We start from the raw sequence: 20,375 nt of genomic DNA on the forward strand, positions 1-20,375 counted from the left end.
ACCTCCAGACCCCCGCCCCCCGCCGCGGGGCCCAGAAGTCCACGGACGGCTTCCGGCCTCAAGCCCAGGAGAAGGCAGGTCGACCAGCCTCAGGCCCTTCACGCCTCGGGCTGAGCCGGCAGGGCTGCACAGACCCCGCCTCCGGGGAAATGCAGCTTCATTCGGACGGGAGGGGCGCAGGCGCCTTGTCCCACCTCCGGGTGGACGGCTTAGGGACGGGGTCTCTCCGCTACAGGCCGTGCCGTTGCCTGACGTCACTTCCGCGCGCCGCCGTAAACGTCAGTGTCGGGCGCGTACGGCGGCGGTGAGGATTGCAATTAAAGTTTGGTCTTGGTTGCCTTTTGCCAGTTATGGAGAGTGATTTCTATCTGCGTTACTATGTGGGTCACAAGGGCAAATTCGGCCACGAATTCCTGGAGTTTGAGTTCCGGCCGGACGGTGAGAGAAGCCTCCCCGCTCCCCGGGAGCGAGGACTAGGCCTGGGGGCGGGCTAGTGGGGAGGCCGGGGGTCCGGAATGTACGAGGAACTGGAGGAGGAAGGGACAGATGGCTGTGAGGCGCTGATTTGGAGGGAACGATCCTATGTCCTCTCCACTGGTTCTTTCTGTATGTGTGTAGGGACTTCTGTTTAGTGACGTTTTTGACCATAATGCTTCATTCAACAAACATTACTTGAGCGCCTATCTTGTGCCAGGTTCTGTTCCACATTCTGGGGTGCAGGAGTGAACGATGGACAGGCTTTCTCTTTCATGGAACTTGTATCCTCGTGCTGGGAGATAGTAAAAAAAAAAAAAAAAAAAAATTCCAGATAGTGATGAGTGGTCAGAAAATAAAACAAAATGATGAAATAATTGCTGGTGGGCCGCTTTTAGAAAGGGTGGCCATTGCAAAACTCTCTGAAGAGCAGATGTTTGAACTGAGATCTAATTGCCAAGAAGGAGCCAGCCTTGTGAAGCTCAGGAAGAAGAGCATTCTAGGCAGGGAGAGAAACAAGCGTCAAGGCCGTAGGGCAGAGATGAGCTAGGCATGTTTCAGGTGCCCAGTGTGGCTGAAGAGTACTGAACTCTGGGGAGGATAGTAGGAGATGATGTCGGATAAGTATGCAGGGGCCACACCATGTAGTCTTTATAGTTCATGGTAGAGTTTAGATTTTTTTCTAAGTGCAGCAGGAAGCAATTGGAAAGTTTCAAGCAGAGATGTAATCTGTTCTTGAAAAAGTATTGTAACTATTACGTGCAGAACGGGCAAGAATGGCAACTACTTAATGGGAGACGGTTACAGTTGTTAAGACAAAAAGGATGTTGGTTGGGACTAGAGTGATAGTAAAAGTAGAGGGAAGGATTTAGGATACTGTTGGAGGCAGAACCAAAAGGACTGCCAATTGATAAGATTTGGGGCGTGGCCAGTATGGTGAAGGAAAAGGAGTCAAAGATGACAGAAAACTTCCAGTAAATGGGGGCACAAAGATGAACTGACAAGCCCCAATTGTAGAGAAAGTTTTGTTAACAATAGCAAGACAGTGTATTGGGTGTTGTGGTAGAAAGAAACAGAAGATTCTAGGAGCAGAAAGAAGGCACCTAACCTATCTTGAAGGGTCAAAGAAGGCTTCCTGTATAAAATGACACAGGGAAGGCGGGTGTGAGTCTTTAGGAATGTGTAGGAGTTGGTTAGGCAGATGAGTCAGGAAGGCATTTTGGACAGCATTAACAGCAAGGAGGCTGAAACCCCAAAAAGTGCATAGGATGTTTCAGGCAGAAACCAAGACAGTTGACCCTGGAACAACAAAGGTTTGAACTGCATGGGTCCCCTTATATGCAAATTTTTTTACAGAGTAAATACTATGGTACTACATGATCCACAGTTGGTTGAATCTCGGGTAAGGAACCGTAGATACCAAGGAACCGCAGATGCAGAGGGCTGGCTGACTCTTAAGTTATACTCGGATTTTCGACTGTGTAGAGGGTGGGCGCCCCTAACCCCCACATTGTTTAAGGGTCAACTGTAGTTTGATTAACTCCAGCTCTGTGAGAGAGGACTATTATAGGAGTGAGGCTGGAAAGGGGCTCAGCTTAACAGTAAGCCACGTTAAGGAATTTGGATTTTATCAAGAAGGCAGTGGGAAGCCATTGTCAGTATCAGAGTGTTAGAGTAACCTAGTCAGAGCCATCTGTTACTATATCACTTTATCCACTGTACGGAGAATGACCTGAAAGGAGAGAGACTTGAGGCAGAGAGACAGTGCAGTGAGGCATCAATTAATTTGGCTCTTTTTAGTGTGCCTTCTATAGGGAAATAATTATCTCCTCTATTTCCTTTTATCTTCTCCTTCATATCCACCCTGTATACCCAAATTAGCCTGTTAGATGCACATATGCACAAAGGGCCTTGTATACCAAATATGCTCAATAATAAATCCACAGCTTTCCCATCATAAGGATAGATGGGAGTTTTTCACAGCCACATGTTAATATATGTAAAAAGTGTTTTACAGTTTTCAGAAATTTTCACCACTCTTGAGCCTTAGAAGGCCCTGGGTGCAGGTGAGTTATCAATTACTCCTATTTTCAGCTGAGGACATTAACCTGCAGAGACATGATTTGCCAGTCACAAAAGCCTGTTCTTTTCTCACACCTGAGCTGGCTTTTGCAAGAATTGTAATTCATTGTCAGCTGTATTTTTGGCTAGGAGGCTATTTAATAGTGTCGACTGAAAAAAAAAAAAACAAAACACAACCTAAAGATTGAGAATTATGTTTTATTCGGCAGAAATACTGAGGACTTAAGCCTGGGAGACAGGCTCTCAGATAGCTTTGGGGGACTGTTCCGAAGAGGTAAGGGATGAGCCAGGATATATAGGAGTTTGTGCAAAAAAAACAAAACAAAGACAAAAAAAAAACAGGTAGTCAGAACATCAAAATATTACAATTAACTATTAATTAAAGAAATACCAGACAGCTCAAGTTAAAGAAGTTAGCACTTTCCTATGTAGAGGTTCTTGCTTGGCTGCTTGAGATCATTCCTTTGATATGCACCTTAACTATCTAGGGCCAGTATCCTGTTTCCCCCATCCTGAATCCCCTTAGGGTGCACCCGTGGGGAGGGAGCTGGGAGTGGTGTGGCTGGTGGCTTGATGGCGGCAACATCCTTTGTTTACTGATAAGGCAGGCTTTATTTATATGTTTTTATTATATATTGAATTTGTTTTTTGCCCCTCACAGGGAAATTGAGATACGCCAACAACAGCAATTACAAAAATGATGTCATGATCAGAAAAGAGGTAATGAATCCTCTGAGAGCCGTTTAGCCTTTTGTCCTGTTTTTGTTCTTTCTGTGAGTAGTATTGAAAGATAAAGAATAGGGAAGTATAGACATATCTGTAGATAGCTTCTAAAGTTTTTCTCAAATCTTCTTTTAGTTTATATTTTCTTTAACAATGCTGAATCGGTAAGGGGTAATCATTGAAGTCTTGCAAATCTTGGTTTGAACCCTGAATCTGCTACTTACTAACCTTGTGACCTTGGGCACACTTCCTGGTTGAACTTGATAAGTTTCAGTTGCTTAATCTGCAAAAACAGAAAACCCACCCCCCCACTAACTTAGTGTTTGATATATTCCCTGGTACCTAGCACTCAATAGAGCTCTTTTAATTTGCATTTGAATGGGGGAAAGGGAGCATGGGAAAGGAGTTAACATCACTGAATGCATGTTAGATGCCAGGCATGACACTAGGTATTACATCTGTGAGCTTATTTTAACCCTTACTGTAAGTCTCTGTGATGGGTGGTATTATATACCCTTTAAAGATAAGACAGTGAAGGCCCAGATATTAATTATGGGGCTTGTACAAAGTTAGACCTCCTAGTAAGAGATTGAGCAGGAATTCAGACCTATGCCTGCCTTTGTCGAGTCAGTGTGCTCCATTTTGGCATGATTTCTACCACACCATTAAGGTTTCATCAAAGTTATTCTTTTAACCACTTTGTCACATTTGAAAATGTCTTAACAGTCAGTATATTCTCATGCTATTGTATTTAATTAGCAATCAGTATTATGCTTACCCACACATGTCAGCATCCTCACAGTTTTTTTTAATGTGGACTAATATGTGAAATGTAAAAGACATATCTCTGCTCTTCAGAAGCATGTCATTTAGTTAAAATTAACCAGAGTTACTCACAGATCTTTTGTTTGGGGCTCAAGTGTGAGTTTTTTAGGTAGGCAAGGAGTAGGTCCACATGAACAGGATGTACCAAGAAACAGAAGCAACTAGTTGGGGGACTGAGGTGTAGTCATTGGGCACTTCTGACCCTGCCGTCCTCTTGGCATGCTGAGGTCAAGCCGGAATGTCTTCCCACTTACAGAGGTGCCAGAAGTAAGTTTTCATGAGTAGTCTTTTATTTTTCATCACTATCTGAGTCAGAATGCTGCTTAGCGATACAGTTTAAATTCTGTTTTTTAACTTGCTTTCAGGCTTATGTACATAGAAGTGTGATGGAGGAACTGAAGAGAATAATTGATGACAGTGAAATTACCAAAGAGGATGATGCTCTGTGGCCTCCTCCTGACCGAGTGGGCCGGCAGGTGGGTGTTTCGGCAACTATCCACCGTGCAGAAATCTTACAAATAAGATGAGGTTTACTGCTCTGCATGTGACACTGAATATACTCATGTATGGGTGTGCGATATGGAGCCCTACACAGAGCAGATTCCCAGCACGTTGGTCTAAGAAAGCACTAATCCCACACAGAGGATCGGGGAGAGCAGGTGGTGCTGCTCCCCACCTGGAGCCCAGCCCTTAATTTCCTCTTGTGATCCCTCCCTTGCTTCTCAGAGTACTTGCTGCCCATGTTACTTACTGAGTAACGACTATGGACAAAACGTTGTGAGGATACAGAGATAAATAAAACATAGTTATTTCAACAATCTAATGGAAAATCATGCAGGCAACTAAGTATATCTGTTTAAATTCATGGCTTAGGTGTTTATTCTGAAAACATTGTGGCAATTAAAAAATAAAAGCCACTGTCATATTTGACAGAATAGGAAAGGTTTTCTTTCCACTTTAATGCTGCTTTCCTAATCCAGACTTCTAATTGATTTCGTTGTTTCTTCTTTTGTCCTGTACAGCCCATTTTTTCCTTCCTGAAGCCAGAGTAATCTTTAAAAATGTAAATTGGTTTATTCCACTAATTTTAAACTCTCCAGTGGCTTCCCACTGCATTTAAAATAAAGTCCAAACTCCCACCTTACCTTCTACTGTTCTCACCATCTCACACTGTGTTCAGACCTCACCGGTCTTATTTCTGTTACTCAGATACACCTAGGTGGTTCTTAGTTTAGGACCTTTGCATTTCCTACATGCTGCCCGGAACATTGTATCCAAGACTGTCTTTATTATTGAGGTCTTCATATGTCACTTCTTCAGTGATTGATGTCTTGCCTGTCCATCCAATCTAAAATGCCTTTCCCCACCACTTAAAAAAAAATCTGGTTTTTGTCTTCATAGCATTTATCATTGTCTGAAATTGCCTTGTTTGATTTTCCTTATGCATCCCTCTTCCTCCTCCACTGCAACAGACGTACACATACACATGCATACTCCTTCAGTACAAGGACTTTACCTATTTTTTTCCACTGCTATATCTCTAGTGACTGAAATAGTGCCAGTGTATAGTAAAAGCTCAATAATAACTATATTTATTAAATTAATATGAAAACTCGTATAAGCTTATTCTAATTAACCTCAGAATGATGGGCCAACTCTTGAGGAAGAGTGAAAAAAATCTCATCCTCAGTACTTACTCAAGTTAACTTTTTAATTAACGTTCATGAGATCTTAATAATACTATATATACGTATTTTGCTTTAGGATTGATAAAATTTTCAGCTCCATTAGCTCATTCAACATTCACAATAGTCCTGTGAAGTGGGCAAGGCATACTCCTATATACCAGCAACAACCTACTGGATAGTGTAATTAAAAACAAAATCCCATTCATAACAGCAACAAAAGCTATACAGAACTTGGGAGTGAATTTAACAAGATACATAAAACTTATGGGAAAGGGCTTTACAGAAGGACATAAAAAGATGTATCATTTTTATGGATGGGAAGACTCAATATTATATTGATTTTCACCAAAATAATTTATAAATTCATTCCAATTCAGATCAAAATCACAACACAATTTTTCCTAAAACCTGATGGAGCCTCTAATTCATGGAAGATCAAAGGGGCAAGAGTAGCCAAGATAATTTTGAAGATTTCTTATAAAACTATAGTCATTTGTATGGTGACATTGCCTCAGGAATTGACCACTAAACCAATGGGACAGAATAGAGAACCCAGAAACATTAACCCATGAGTATACGGGAACTTGGAACAGTATATGACAGAGTTGAACTTTCAAATTAATAGAAAAAGGATGGACTGTTTAACAAAGTATACCAAGTTGATTGGCAATATATTTACAGAGTATTTTTTAATTAGACGATTTATAGAAATAAAGCAAAATTTTAAAACATGAAAGAAAATATAGACTGTCTTATTATTTCCGGGTAGAGAAGTTTTTTAAACTCCTCAAGGGAAAAGATTAGTAAATTTGACTTCTTTAAATTTAAAACTTCTTTTTATCTAAAGATATCAAGATAAAATAGAAAGATAAGCCACAGGTTAGAGGAAGGTATTTGCAAAACATAACTGGCAAAGCATTTCAATCCAGAATATATAAAGAACTACAAATTAATAATAAAAAGGTAAACTAGTGGCAGAATGTGTAAGGGTTATGAATAGACAATTATAGAACTGGAAAAACAAGTGGGCAATAAATTTATGAAAACATTTACAGTTTTATTTGAAAAGTGAAAATGAGGACAACAGTGAAATACCATGTCAGACCTATTAGAATGGTCAAAAAAAAAAAAGGCACCAAATTTTAAAAAGGATATGAGAAAGAAAAGGGGGATTCATATATACTGGTGGAAACAACATTGCTACAACCATTTAGGGAACGATTTGTTAGTGTCTAGCAGAGCTGAAAATATGTTTACTTTCTAGGAATTTCCTAGAGAGATTTTCACATATATACACAAGATGCATAGAAGGATATCTTTGCCACATGGTTTATAGAAACAAAAGTCTGCTTCAATAGGGAAATGAATATTCTAAAGCATTTAAAACTAATGGACTTGATCTACCTACAAAAACTTTGTTGAAAACAAAAAACAAAATAAATGAACAAGCCAAACAAAACCACATAGATAGAGAAATCAGAGTAGTGGTTACCAGAGGGAAGGGGCTGGGGGAGGTGGGGAGGGGGTGTTGCAAAATGGGTAAAGGGAATCAACTGTATGGTAACAGATGGAAACTAAATTCTGGGTGGTGGGCACACTAGTATTTACAGAAGTAGAAATATAATATTGTACACATGAAACTTTTAAACCAATTTTAACCCAATACAGGAATTCTCTGGTGGTCCAGTGGTTAGGACTCATTGCTTTCACTGCCATGGGCCCAGGTTCAATCCCTGGTCAGAGAACTAAGATCCCACAAGCTGCATGGTGTGGCCAAAAACAACAACAGCAACAAAAAAACAATGTTAACTCAATAAAAAACAAATTAACAAAAACCCTTGTTGAATGAAAAAAGCAAAAAGATATAGTACGATCATTTATGTAAAATTTTTAAAATATACTACCTAATATAAAATAATGATTGGAAAGAATACACCCCAACTTCTGGGGAGGCAGGAAGGAGAACAGAGTGGGAGGTGGGTCTAAACTCTAATATTTCTTAAAAAAATCTGACACAGATATGATAAAATATTAACATTTTCAAATCTGAGTGTTAAGAAGTAGAGCTCAATAGATTGTAAGTTTGGGACTTCCCTGGTGGTCCAGTGGTAAAGAATCCTCCTTCCAGTGCAGGGGATGCGGGTTCAATCCCTGGTCAGGGAAACTAAGATCCCACATGCTGCGGGGCAGCTAAAGCCACTATTAGAGAGAAGCCCACGTGCCTCAACGAAGGCAGAGCTCGAGCGCTGCAGCAGCAGATCCTGCATGCCTCAATGAAGATCCTACATGCCGCAACTAAGACCCAATTCAGCCCCCCCCAAATTAAATAAATAAATAAATAATAAATTAAAAAAAAATAGATTGTAAGTTCCACAAGGGCAGAGATGTTTGTTTGGTTTTGCTGATCTGTCCCATAGGCACTGCCCTCCAATTCCCCACCCAATAGATTTTTTTTTTTCAAGATTGTAGTACTTGTTTCACTCTTCAGAAATTCAGACCCAAGGGCATACAGCTAGTAAGTGACAAAGCTGGGATCTGCTCAGGGTCTGGAATTCTTTTACTTGTCCCACGTTGCCCAGAAAAGTTAGATTCTTGGTATTCGTGAAACAGATTTATACATGTTACTCCACACTGTTAACAATGAAAACTCCTATACAAAGCATGATGTAAATTCTTCTAAATGGTGGAGCCTCACACACACAACTTCTTCTAAGAGTATAAGCTACTCAAGGGCTAAACCAGTATTTATCTCATACCAATTATTTAGCTCTTTGTTTCCAGTGCCCAGTACAGTTTAGGGCTCAGATTGAACGGGTCTTGGGAATGTGGCCAACTGTATTATAGTTTATGTGATTTGGCACATGATGAACCCTTCTCCTGTGTGACTGATGAAAAATCCAATTCAAACTGACGTTTCATGTTTCTAGGAGCTTGAAATTGTCATTGGAGATGAACATATTTCTTTCACGACGTCAAAAATTGGTTCCCTTATTGATGTCAATCAATCCAAGTAAGTATCCATGATCCTTATATCCAGATGTGTCTGTTTTAGAGCAGGCTGATATGAAACCCTTAACCAAATTGGGACCATTATGGTAAGATCTGGTACAAATGTAAGACAGAATTGGTCAGCTTTGTCCCCCTCAATAGAGAGACTCCAAATTATATATTTTCAAGGGCTTGCTCCTTTTGCTTTTGGTGTTTTAGTCAATCATTGCTAATAAGAGCTTCTCAGTGACACACACACAGAGTAATGCCATAAGAGCAGCCAAAGTGGGTAAGAATCCGGCCAGAACAGAAATGAAACACAAAAACACAAGTGCTGGAAATAAACTGTAGAATCAATGAGTCTGAACACCTTCCTCCGTGTTGGCTATTCTGATAGCACATCTTGAAGCCTGACTTTAGTGAAACTTGAAATTATTCAGAATATAAGTTTAAAAATTCATTTTGTCAGTAGGGTAAAATATAAAGTTGAGACATGAATCTACATGCCACAAAGAATCCTTAGAATTTGGCAACCTCTTTGGCTCTTGTGCTTTGAGGATTTGGGGTTAGATATGGCTCACTTTTAGTACATGTTAGGCATAACTGTCCTCCTGTGAACAGTCTTGTTCTTACCCAGTTATGCTGTAGTAATCTTCAGCCTCTTGGTCCTGCTTAGTACTACTTCAAAAATAAGTTTTCCTAATTCTGAAAGTAATACATGCTCATTGTTGAAAATATAGGAAATACAGAAAAGTAGAAAGGTGAAAATAGCCCGTAAACTTATCAATTAGATAACCATTAATCTTAAAGTATTTCTTGTCTTTTTCCTGTGCTTTAAAAAATATATATAGTCTTTTAAAGCACAAAAAATGTAATTGAGATCAACAGTCTGTTACTTTAATTATGATTTTTTCCCACTTAATATAAGCATTTCCTCATTAAGAAGAAACCTTAACATTTTAAATTACCTCATAATATTACATTTTAATATATAGCACATAGGCTTTTTCTTTTTGGACACTGGGTTGTTTTCAAAGTTTTAATTCTGTAAATACCTCTATGAGGAATATCCTGGTACATAAATAATCTGGGTTAGTAAATGGTATTTTTTTGCTGAGTTTTCTCAGCTTTTTAAACATTTTTTTCTTCTTGCATTATAGGGATCCAGAAGGCTTACGAGTATTTTATTATCTTGTCCAGGACCTGAAGTGTTTGGTCTTCAGTCTTATTGGATTACACTTCAAGATCAAGCCAATCTAGATTGAATATTTGTGTGGACACAAGGGGGGTGGGAGTGCTGCTTTTAATTACCATTATCAAGACATTTTTGTGTATATCAGGGCAGGATTTTTTTTTATAAACTAGAAATGATTGTCTTTAATAAATACGTAACAAAATGCAATTTTTATTATAAAGACCCGAACATGTGCACTCTTCTCAATTACTTTTTAACACTAACATGCTATGTGAAGTATTGCCAAAAATCTAATCAACTCTATACATATACCTACCAGTTTACAGGAAGTAAAAGAATAGAGAAACATGCTAATAAATACAGTGGAAATCCAATCAATATCCTTGTCCTGGGAAACTCCAGGACAAGGGATCTGATTTCTTCAAAAAATAAGCTGCAAACATAAAATAAATGGAGATGGAGTGAGAACCTATAAAAGGAGATTTGAGAGACACACAATCAATACAACATTTGAACCCTATTTGGATCATGATTCAGGAAATGTAAAATTGACATCATTAAGGAAATTTGAACATGATATTTGGTATTAATGAAGTATTGTTAATTTTTTAGATGTGAAATAGTATTGTGGTTGGTATTTTGGGTTTTGTTGTTTTCATCCAGCTTAATAACTGAGGTTGGGGGTTTTAAAATCACCTTTATAGATATATCTGAAGCTACTTCAGTATGGGAGGAAATATTTGGTTTAATACATTATAAGGGATAAAATGCCTGGTCTCAAAATTTTTCCAATAATTCATTTTAAAATCAGAATACCAGCGGCCATTAAGAAGCAACCTAGTTGTTGTAGATAGTGTGGGGATTTTTTCAGCAGGTAAATCTGTAGGAACTTTTTCTTGCTGCTAAATTGCATGGCTTCCTTAATGAGGCAAATTGCTGACTGAACAGACAGTGGGCGCTGAAAGGAACTACGTCTTGATAAATCTCATTTGACTGAGGGGAGGTGATTAGGCTGAGCTCAACATCCCTCAAGACAGGCCAACTTGGAACAGGTCCCAAGTCTGGTGACTCCTAGGCAAGTGTTCCTCCACAACACACACACACACTGTGCCTCCTTCAAAGATTACAGGGCAACAAGTTAGGTGCAGATCTGGGCCCTGAGATGTCAGGCTTCCTGGCTATAGTGCACCCTCTGCTACGGAAGGGTACCTGGCAATCAGGTAAATTCGTGGCAAAGTAGACATCCGAAAAGGGTCACTCCAAATTTTAAAGAAACGACCTCAGGAAGCTGTAAAAGCCTCAAACAGGCTGTTCCTTATAATGCTCACAGCTTCTTTATGGTCTCAGCTGTATCCTGCACAAGAGCACAGGTTCAGTAAATGTATGACAGAAAATAAACCAGGAACTCAGAGAAGAGCCAGCTGAAAGGGAGTGTCCAGTCTTGGCGACCACAATGAGGACATGTGCACGAGCCAACCCCCTGAAAGGTCCCCTGGGGGAAGGAGGAAGGAGCAGTTTAAAGATGAAAAAGGTCCCGTCTCTCAAACCTACGAAGCCGGCCCTGGGCTGGGTGAACGTGATCTAAGAAGCCTCCAAGGGCAGGCAGGGACCAAGCGCGAGGTTGGGTGAGGGAAGGCAGAGTCTGAAGGGCAGGAAGCGGACCCCGCAGAGGTTTCGGGCAGGACTGTCTTGTTTGCTGCGGTATCCCTCAGACTAGCATGGCGTTCAGTAAATATCTGGAATTACCGATTGCTGGAGGCAGCCTTCGCGGGTTTGAGCACCGGCTAGTTGCGGACTCAGCATACCTCCACAAGACCACTTTGCCTGGGAGAAAAAGCCAGGTGTGCGGGGGTAGCCCCGGCGCGCTGAGACCCGCCCCGCGCCCCGCCCAGAGCCGCAGCGAGGGTGCGCATGCGGCGCCCGCCGTTTACGACGGGCCGGAAAGCAGTGGCCGCAGCCAGCGCCGGCTGAGCCGGGTCGCTATGGGGGTAAGCGGAGGCGAGCTGCTGCTGGGGCAGAGGCCGGGAGGTGGCGAGAACCTGGGAGGCAGGAGGTCGCACCAGGAGGGAAGGAGGGGAGTGGGCTCGCGCTGAGAAGGAGCGGGGAGGCACAGCTCGTGCCGGGAGGGGAGGAGAGGGGCGGGGCCGGGCAGGGGCTAGGCGCGGGGCTGCCCGGGCGCTGTTGACGCCGTCGCCCTGGCTCTCCTCCTCTTAGAAAATTGCGCTGCAGCTCAAAGCCACGCTGGAGAATGTCACCAACCTCCGGCCAGTGGGCGAGGACTTCCGGTGGTACCTGAAGGTAAGGCTGTGGTGGGGGCGCCAGGGCCGCGTAAAGGTTTCCCACCCTGATCTCAGTGGTGAACGGGAGCATTCTCTCCAGCTAGATGAGAAATGCTTATTAAATGTTTTCTTTTCTTCTGGGTAGAATTTTATGTTTGCTTTTTTAAGTTTATTGGTCAATTCTTTTTAAAAAATTTTATTTATTGGCTGCGTTGGGTCTTCGTTGCGGTGCGCAGTCTTCTCATTGCGGTGGCTTCTTTTGTTGCAGAGCACGGGCTCTAGGCGTGTGGGCTCAGTAGCTGTGGTACGCGGGCTTAGTTGCTCCCCGGCATGTGGGATCTTCCCGGACCAGGGCTCGAACCCGTGCCCCCTGCATTGGCAGGAGGATTCTTAACCACTGCGCCACCAGGGAAGCCCTACTGGTTAATTCTTAATTGGCAGTATCTTGAAATATCTTTTGTAATTTTTTCCTCTGTAACATATTTCATGGTATGTAAACAAACACTAAACGAAAGGCTACTTGAAGGGATCTTGTGATGATTTAGTAAGAATAATTTCACCTTCTCTTTTGTTGTTTAGGTTTTATTTACTGTGAAATCATTTAATTTTGTGCATGGCTCCATTCTTAATTCCCCATCCTGTATTGGTAAATCTGGTACTCTAGTGGGATGGTATACAGAGGTCCTCTTCTTAACTGAGCAGTTTGAGGTCCTTTACTCTCCCAGATCCCGGAGCTTCTGATCTGTTTTCCTTTTAGTCTAAATCCCAGAATCCTTCAGTACCTGACAAAAGCCCTATCTTTCAGGAAGCATTCTGCCCACCTTTATTTCCAAATATTTTGAAGCCCGAGTGCCAGGGCTTATTTGAGGAGTTGATGTTTCCTGGCTTCAAAAAGCAGAGTCTAGAGAAGGAGACAAAGAAGGAGTAGCAACAGAGTGATAAATACTTTTACCAGGAACCTACAGGGCCTGTAAGGACACACAGGAAGCTCCTAACTCAACGGGGCGGGGGGGGGGGGGACGACTTTGAAGCCGTTTCTGTACTACTTGAGCCTTGAATCCCTAGCCAGACTGGGGACTTCTTAGAGGAGGATGAGCAAGCCAACACGAGAAACACTTTGCCCAGAGAGAAGTCTGGTTATGTCCTTAGTGGGGCTGGTCATAAGGATGAGGTAAGATTGCTGACAAGATGATGAGCCTGCCCACCTCACACTGTTCTTACCCTTCCCTCAGCATCTGCCCAACTGAGCCAACTTCTTTACTAATACTCTTTTTCCCCCTCCCCAAGATGAAATGTGGCAACTGTGGTGAGATTTCAGAGAAGTGGCAGTACATTCGGCTGATGGTAACTGCTCCCCCCACCACTATACCCATATACAGACACACATAGGCCTCTGGGCAGGGATATGTGGCCCTCACCTCCCCGGCCTTTGGACCCCACTTTTTGTGGTTTGGGAGGGCAGGCAGAGTGTGATCAACTGGGAACAATGGGCTTTGGGATGTGAGGCAGAGTTCAAAATCAAGGGGAAGTCCTTTCCTCGCTCTCAAGAAGCCTTCCCAGGATTCTTGTCCTAGCAAGTTGCTCACCCTGTCTGGGTCTTGGTAGATATAGATGGTGTGTATTTAAATATTGTTATAATATTAATTGATAATAAGTGGTAGGACTGGGTCTCCTGGGGACCCTTACATCTGACTGATATGTGACTAGAGGTTCTGTTTACTGCTTGCCAGGACAACGTGGCACTGAAGGGAGGCCGTGGCAGTGCCTCCATGGTCCAGAAGTGCAAGCTGTGTTCAAGGGAAAACTCCATTGGTAGGTAGGCCATGGATATTGACTGACCTCTGCCAGGCTGGCCATCGGCTTTGTGGTGCCAGACCGAAAGCATGCTCATGTTACCTGTGGGTGGACCCAGGCCTGAGGTATCCAAGCTTCTGCCGTAGACTCTTGCCCAGAGCCACATCTGGGTACCTGGGTGGGGCTGGGATATGGACTTAAATCGACTTTGTCTTCTCTTTTACATTTCAGAGATTTTGAGCAGCACCATCAAACCTTACAATGTAAGTTTCCTGCTGCAGTGGCAGGCATGGTGGGATCAGATCCAAGCCGGGAACTAGGAGGCCTGGGTTCTTGAGTTATATCTGCACCAGAGTGACCCACATGGAACTGATGGACTTCATGTGCTTACTTGTTCGTTCATTCACTCAGTCATTCATTCACTGTCAGTCATTCATTCACCTTACCCTGACTGAGTGCTCGGCAGGAAAAAGACTCGTAACTAGGCTATTGTAAGTGTTGGGCTGTGGGAGCCTAGGGGACCTCTGACCCAACCTGGCCACTCCGTTTCCATCACTGGGAACACTTGCCTTGTCTACATCTTGGAGGGCTAGTGAGCCTTCTCTGAATCCATGGATGAGACAGTGCATCCATCCTTGATATTTGATTTTATTAAGTATTTATACGTTACTGCATTAACAGATTAGTCCAAAGGTGAGGGAGGGAGTGTATGCTTTGGGTCTGTGTCTTCATCCATTCCTACTTGGTATTTTTGAAAAATGTCTGATTTATGCCAAATTCTCAGCTTTGTCCTGAAGTTAAAGGGAAAAATCACACAAGGACTTGCACTCAAGTAAATCATAATCTAGTGCAAGAGACAGACCAGCGAACAAAAACCAGTCCAGGGCCAGACACAAGGTTGGTGTGCAGGAAGCATTTCTACAGTAAATGACAGGATGAGAATGAATGTGTGGGTGTGTCCTTGGGGTCTGTGGGCCCAGGGGTCAGGGAGGCATGAATTTCCTGGCTGTGCCACCCCCCTCGGTGTGCCTCCTCCACATGCATATCCCACTTCAAAGGCTTTAAGTCAGCCCCTGCCTTGACAGCATGGCGGATGGTTAGCAAAGGGCCACAGCGAAGTGTACTGGGGCCTTTTGGATGACCTGGAAACCTTATAGGTTAACATTCTTCATAGTTTTTATTTTGATAATTTTATCTACCATTCATTGAGCATAGTATCGGGTCCTATACTGGGCAATTTACACCTAGTTCAGGTTCTCATAATAAACCTGTAGTGGTTTCCTCAGCTCCAGCTGACGATCTTAGGCCCAGAGGAAAAGAGAGGCAGAACTGTGTGTGAGCTCACATCCAGGCACTCTGACCCCAGAGCCCACATCCAGGAAGATCTCGTGGCAAGCAGGTGTCAAGGCAGCCTTCTTCCAGAACGGGATGAGTTGCCCCTGAGTCCCATTCTGGGCTCTCAGGGGCTGTGGAGTCAACCTGAGGGCACAGTTAGACCTACCTTCTCAACACACTTCCTTTCTAGGCCGAAGACAACGAGAAGTTCAAGACGATAGTGGAGTTTGAGTGCCGAGGACTTGAACCAGTCGATTTCCAGCCCCAGGTGCATGTCTTCCTGGGGAACCTGTATCTTTGGGGAGGGCGTATAGGAAGTGACAGTAGAACTGTGCTTCCTACAGAGACCGTGGACTAGGAATTCTCATTTCTAAGAATAACAGTTGTTATTTGTTAAGCATCTAATATATGTTGGGCACCAGGCTTGTCACTTTTAATGTTACCTACCTTAATCCTCACAGTAACTCTGTGAAGTTATACATCCTATTTTTCAGATGAGAAAAGAACTTCAGAGATTTTGCCACTTGCCCAGGGTGATGCAGTTAGTAAGCAATGGAGCTGTAATTTGAACCCACATCTATCCGACTCCAGAGCCAGTGCTCAGGCCACTTTATTTGTGTAGCATTTTCACCTCACAACCCTGTGAAGTAGGCAGAAGAGAGAGTATTGTCATCCCCGTTTCATAAGTAAGAAAACTGAGGTCAGAGAGGGAAGTGACACGCCCAGGTGTTTCAGAAAATCAAGGGTAATGGACGGGTTTACCCCACACCTCCTGCCTTCTGGGCCAGGGCTCCAATTTGGAGAAACCACTCTAGTCCCAGGGCAGCTGCCAGGGCATGGAAGCTCAGTAGTTATTCCAGAACAGTAGCCCAACTGTATTTCTGTCTTCCCATGCCAGAGGTGTTGTGAGAAAGGCCAGTTCCCTGACCAGGCCCCACAGGCCAGACCAGTGCCTCCGTTCCCCTAGATTAACCGCTGCCTTCCTGTCACCTGCAGGCCGGCTTTGCTGCTGAGGGTCTGGAATCCGGGACAGTCTTCAGTGACATTAATCTGCAGGAAAAGGTACGGGACTTGGGGGCCTTGCAGGGAGCTCTAGGGCACCTGGTGGGAATAACCCTTTTGGTGAACAAGGCTCTTCAGTGGGAAGCCGACTCCACACTTCCGTGCTTTTTGTTGGTGATTTTGGTGTTTACGATAGCCCCAAGTGTAGTGCTAAAGCGTTGCCTAGTGTTCACACGCAGGAAAGCTGGGTGTGCCTTACAGAGAAGATACATGTTAGACAAGCTTGTTCAGGTGTGAGATACAGCACTGTTGGCTGTGAGTTCAGTATTAGTGAATCAGCTATATATATATACATACATATATATATATATATATATGTATGTATGTATGTTAAATAAGGTGTTTTTAAACAGAATCATACGCTCCCAGGAACCTAACCCTGTTATTTCCCCTGGGAGCAGTGATTCAGTAATCACTAATACAGTGTTTGTGGGGACTTTGTAGAACGTAACTACTGTGAATACCAAGAATCAACTGGACATGTTACTGCCTTGCAGATAAGGAAGGCTTGTGGTCAGGCCTCAGAGGAAGGAAGAACAAAATCATTCAGTTTGCATAGCACCTAATAACAGTAATTGGATTTACTGAGCTCTCAGATGTGCCTGGCCCTAGGCTAAATACTTTTACATGTGTTAACTCTTGATTCTTTCAACATTCAGTGTAAAATCTACTTCTGTCCTCTTTTTTTTTAAATAGAGGACAGAACGAAGGCTCAGAGAAGTTAGTGACTTGCCCAAAATCACAAAGCTAGAAGAGTAGGAATTCAGGCCCGAGCAGCCTGGCTCTGTCCTGGGTCTGACGTGTTCCTGAAGATTGAGCCGGAGCCTGAGCTGGGCCTTTTAAGTCCTAGTCCTCCACTCCCCATGCTGTCCAGGCTGCCTCGTGAGGCTAACACTGCCATTTTTTCCCACAGGACTGGACTGACTATGACGAAAAGGCTCAGGAGTCTGTGGGAATCTACGAGGTCACCCACCAGTTTGTGAAGTCCTGAACCCTCTTCCTGCACACTTGCCTCTTAAGAACTGAAAAGGGACAACGTGCCCCAAGCAGCACAGTGCAGAGGCTGGTGCCCTCACGTCTCGCCTCCTGGCAGCTGCCCAGGCCCTCACAGCCTGCGTGCTGGGCTGTCACAGCGTCCTGAGCCCCACCAATAAAGCCCCCGTTTGTGCTACACTGGTGGATGAACAACCGCTCTACTCCCTCCGCTCCCCTTCATGTTGGAGGGCTTTGATGGCTTCTTGGCACCTTCCCACAGTACAGAATCTTAGCCTGATCCAATTTGCAAAATAGGAACACAGAGCTCCTAAGGGCTCTCAAGCTCTTGGGGAGAGCACAGGCCACCCCAGGGGACCAGAGGTGTCAAACTCATTGGTACAGAGGGCAGCGGAGCCTGCGGAATGATGTCATGAGCCAGAACGTCACGTTGACCACCTTGGCTCTTGGGTAAACCCAGGCAACTCTGTTCATTGGTGTCACTGCATATTCCAGGGACAGAAGGGACTTTGGAGGCCAGCAGTTCCATCCTGGCATGAATCTTCTCTCTCCGATCCCTGCCAGATGGTCCTCAGGTCTTTGCTCACTTGCTGTGATGGGGCAATCCCTCTCACCAAGGGAATCCCTATGAAAGTTCTTCCTTATGCTGAGTCAGCCTCTATGCTTCCTTTAGCTCCTCCAGATGGTCCTGGTTTGTCCCCTTTGTGGTCACACTTCTGTGTTCTTCTGCCCCTGGACAGCCCTGTGGAGGTGTGACGACAACAGTCCCGGCCTCTGTGTCTCGTGGGCCTGGATCCCTGGGTCTAAAGAGCCTCTTACAGTGGATAGAGTTGTTCAGTGCACAGTTAAGTCATGAGGGCAAGCGCACGTCTTCATACCGGTGACTCCACCATTCGGAAAACCTGTCACGAGAGACTTTACTCCTCTCCAGTGTTCTGCTGCAGCCTGGAATTCTTTGGAAGAATTACTACCTTCATTTTCTGAGTGGCCCTCTGGGAAAGAGTCTGCCCACTCCGAGGCTGGCTGTGGAGCTCTAGGAAGGGGCTCCTCAGAGGCAGGTAAAGCTGGCCATGGCCAAGGGTGGGGAAGAGATGCCTGCCCTGTCCCCTCTCCAGTCTGGCAGTTGTCACGTGTCCTCTAGGTCCCCTGTGTTCCCGGCCCCTGGGCCTGTGCTTTCTGCACCTGACAGAGCAGGGCTTCTTTGGCCTCCCTCGGCCAGCAGCTCCACCAGCCCCCACCGACTAGAACGGTCCATTGCCTGGCCTGAAAGCAAACAAGGGAGCGTCGGGCTGGATAAACAGGCTTTCTGGGTTTTAGTCTCCATACTAGCCAGTATGTGTTAGAAAGGCAAGCACTAAAAGGATCTCAAGGTTTTCTTTATATTGTAAATTATTTTCTCATCTTGTAGGGAGTAGAGGAACCCAAGTAATCAGTAACAGATGGAACATAGATTATGTCAACAGATGCAGAAAAAGTATTCGGTAAGATTCAGCAACAAACCATAGAGATGCTTAGCAAACTAGGAACATAAAGGAACTCCCCTTACCTCACAAAGGATATCTACAGGAAACCCGGAGCAAATGAAATGTTTGAAGCACTCCATTCACGGCTGGGGTGAGATGAGGATATCCTGGATCACTATTCATCACTGTCCCTACACTGCCCCTGCCGCAGCACTTAGACTGAAAAGAAAGTAAGGTGCAAGGACTAAAAAGGAAGAAATAACTCACTTTTCACAGATTTTGATTTTCCACTTAGTGAATCCAAAAGCATCAGGTGCTGGATTTAAGATCAATATACAGAAATCAAATGCATTTCAGTACACTGGCAACATGTAAAACACAATTCAAGAGAAAATACCATTTACAATAGGAACAGCAACCAAAAAAATACCCCCAAAGGTAACTGGAAATTAAGTCTATCAAAGATGTTTCATGACCAATAAATTGGTCAAAATGGCAGAGTAGAAAGACCCTTAGCTCACCTCCTCTCACGAGCACACAAAGAAAGATCACAACTGTTTGTAGAACAACCATCAATGAAAAATATGGGAACCTCCTGGAAAAGATCTACAACTAAAAATATAAAGAAGGAACCACACGAGATGGGTAGGAGAGGCAGGCTTATGATACAGTCAAGTCCTGTACCCCCAGCTGGATGACCCACAAATGAGGGTAATTATATTGCAGAGGATCTTCCCACAGGAGTTCCTGTACTGGGAAGAAGAGCCCACAGAGCAATTGGCCTTGAAGGCCAGAGGGGCTTGGTTTCAGGAGTCCCACAAAACTGGGGAAAGAAGAAACTTAAAGGGCACACAAAAACCTCACATGCTCTGGAACTCAGGGTAAAAGCACTAATTTGATAGAAGCCTGGGCCAGACCTACCTGCTGGTCTTGGAGAGTCTCCTGCGGGGGGGGGGGGAGGGGGGGGGCGACTGTGGCTCCGCTGGGGACATAGACACTGGTGGTAGCCACTCTTGGGAGCTGCTTCTACCGCATGGCCCCTGGCGCTGGTGGGCACCACTGGGGGTCCCGTCCTCTGGCTCATTAGCACCAAGACCTGACCCCATACAACAGCCTCTAGGCACTGGGGCTGGGATGCCTCAGGCCAAGCAACTAACTGGGTGGGGACACAGTCCCTCCTGTCAGCACACAAGCTAAAGACCTCATGAGCCCAGAGCCACCTCTGGACACTGCCCTGCCCACCAGAGAGCCCAGGGCCCAGCTCCACCCACCAGTGGGTAGGCACCAGTCCCAGAACCCCCTGGGCCCCAACCCTGCCCTCCATGAAGTCTGCTCTAACCTTTGGACCAGCCTCACCCACAAGAGGACAGACACGAGAGGCAAGAAATCCGCAATCCCACAGCCTGCTGACCCAGTCGGCCCACAGCAGGCTCCCCTGGGACCAGCTGGGCCCTGGCCATGCCCACTAGCAAGC

The 20,375-nt window shown here is 44.4% G+C and overlaps 2 protein-coding genes across 4 annotated transcripts; both read left to right on the forward strand.

Annotated features, from left to right (window-relative positions):
• Window positions 1-233: 233 nt before the first annotated feature.
• On the forward strand, window positions 234-10,203 carry MAGOH (mago homolog, exon junction complex subunit). Its single transcript, XM_030870176.3, has 5 exons — window positions 234-438; window positions 3,218-3,276; window positions 4,470-4,580; window positions 8,720-8,802; window positions 9,941-10,203. Exons 1-5 carry the CDS (start codon window positions 351-353, stop codon window positions 10,038-10,040), a joined length of 441 nt encoding a protein of 146 aa, XP_030726036.1. The 5' UTR covers window positions 234-350; the 3' UTR covers window positions 10,041-10,203.
• A 1,475-nt stretch (window positions 10,204-11,678) lies between these two features.
• Window positions 11,679-19,827, forward strand: CZIB (CXXC motif containing zinc binding protein). Of its 3 annotated transcripts, none has more exons than XM_030870174.3 (8): window positions 11,679-11,963; window positions 12,190-12,273; window positions 13,542-13,598; window positions 13,985-14,066; window positions 14,280-14,311; window positions 15,574-15,651; window positions 16,380-16,445; window positions 17,359-19,818. In XM_030870174.3, the coding sequence occupies exons 1-8, from the start codon at window positions 11,694-11,696 to the stop codon at window positions 17,434-17,436; spliced, it is 747 nt and encodes a 248-aa protein (XP_030726034.1). In that variant the 5' UTR covers window positions 11,679-11,693; the 3' UTR covers window positions 17,437-19,818. The 3 variants fall into 3 exon arrangements, with proteins under 3 accessions (XP_030726034.1, XP_060161407.1, XP_030726035.1); XM_030870175.3 differs by lacking the exon at window positions 11,679-11,963 and adding an exon at window positions 11,969-12,028; XM_060305424.2 differs by lacking the exon at window positions 13,542-13,598 and having other exon boundaries at window positions 17,359-19,827.
• Window positions 19,828-20,375: the final 548 nt, after the last annotated feature.

Source organism: Globicephala melas, chromosome 1, assembly GCF_963455315.2.
Source record: "Globicephala melas chromosome 1, mGloMel1.2, whole genome shotgun sequence".
Taxonomy (NCBI): domain Eukaryota; kingdom Metazoa; phylum Chordata; class Mammalia; order Artiodactyla; family Delphinidae; genus Globicephala; species Globicephala melas.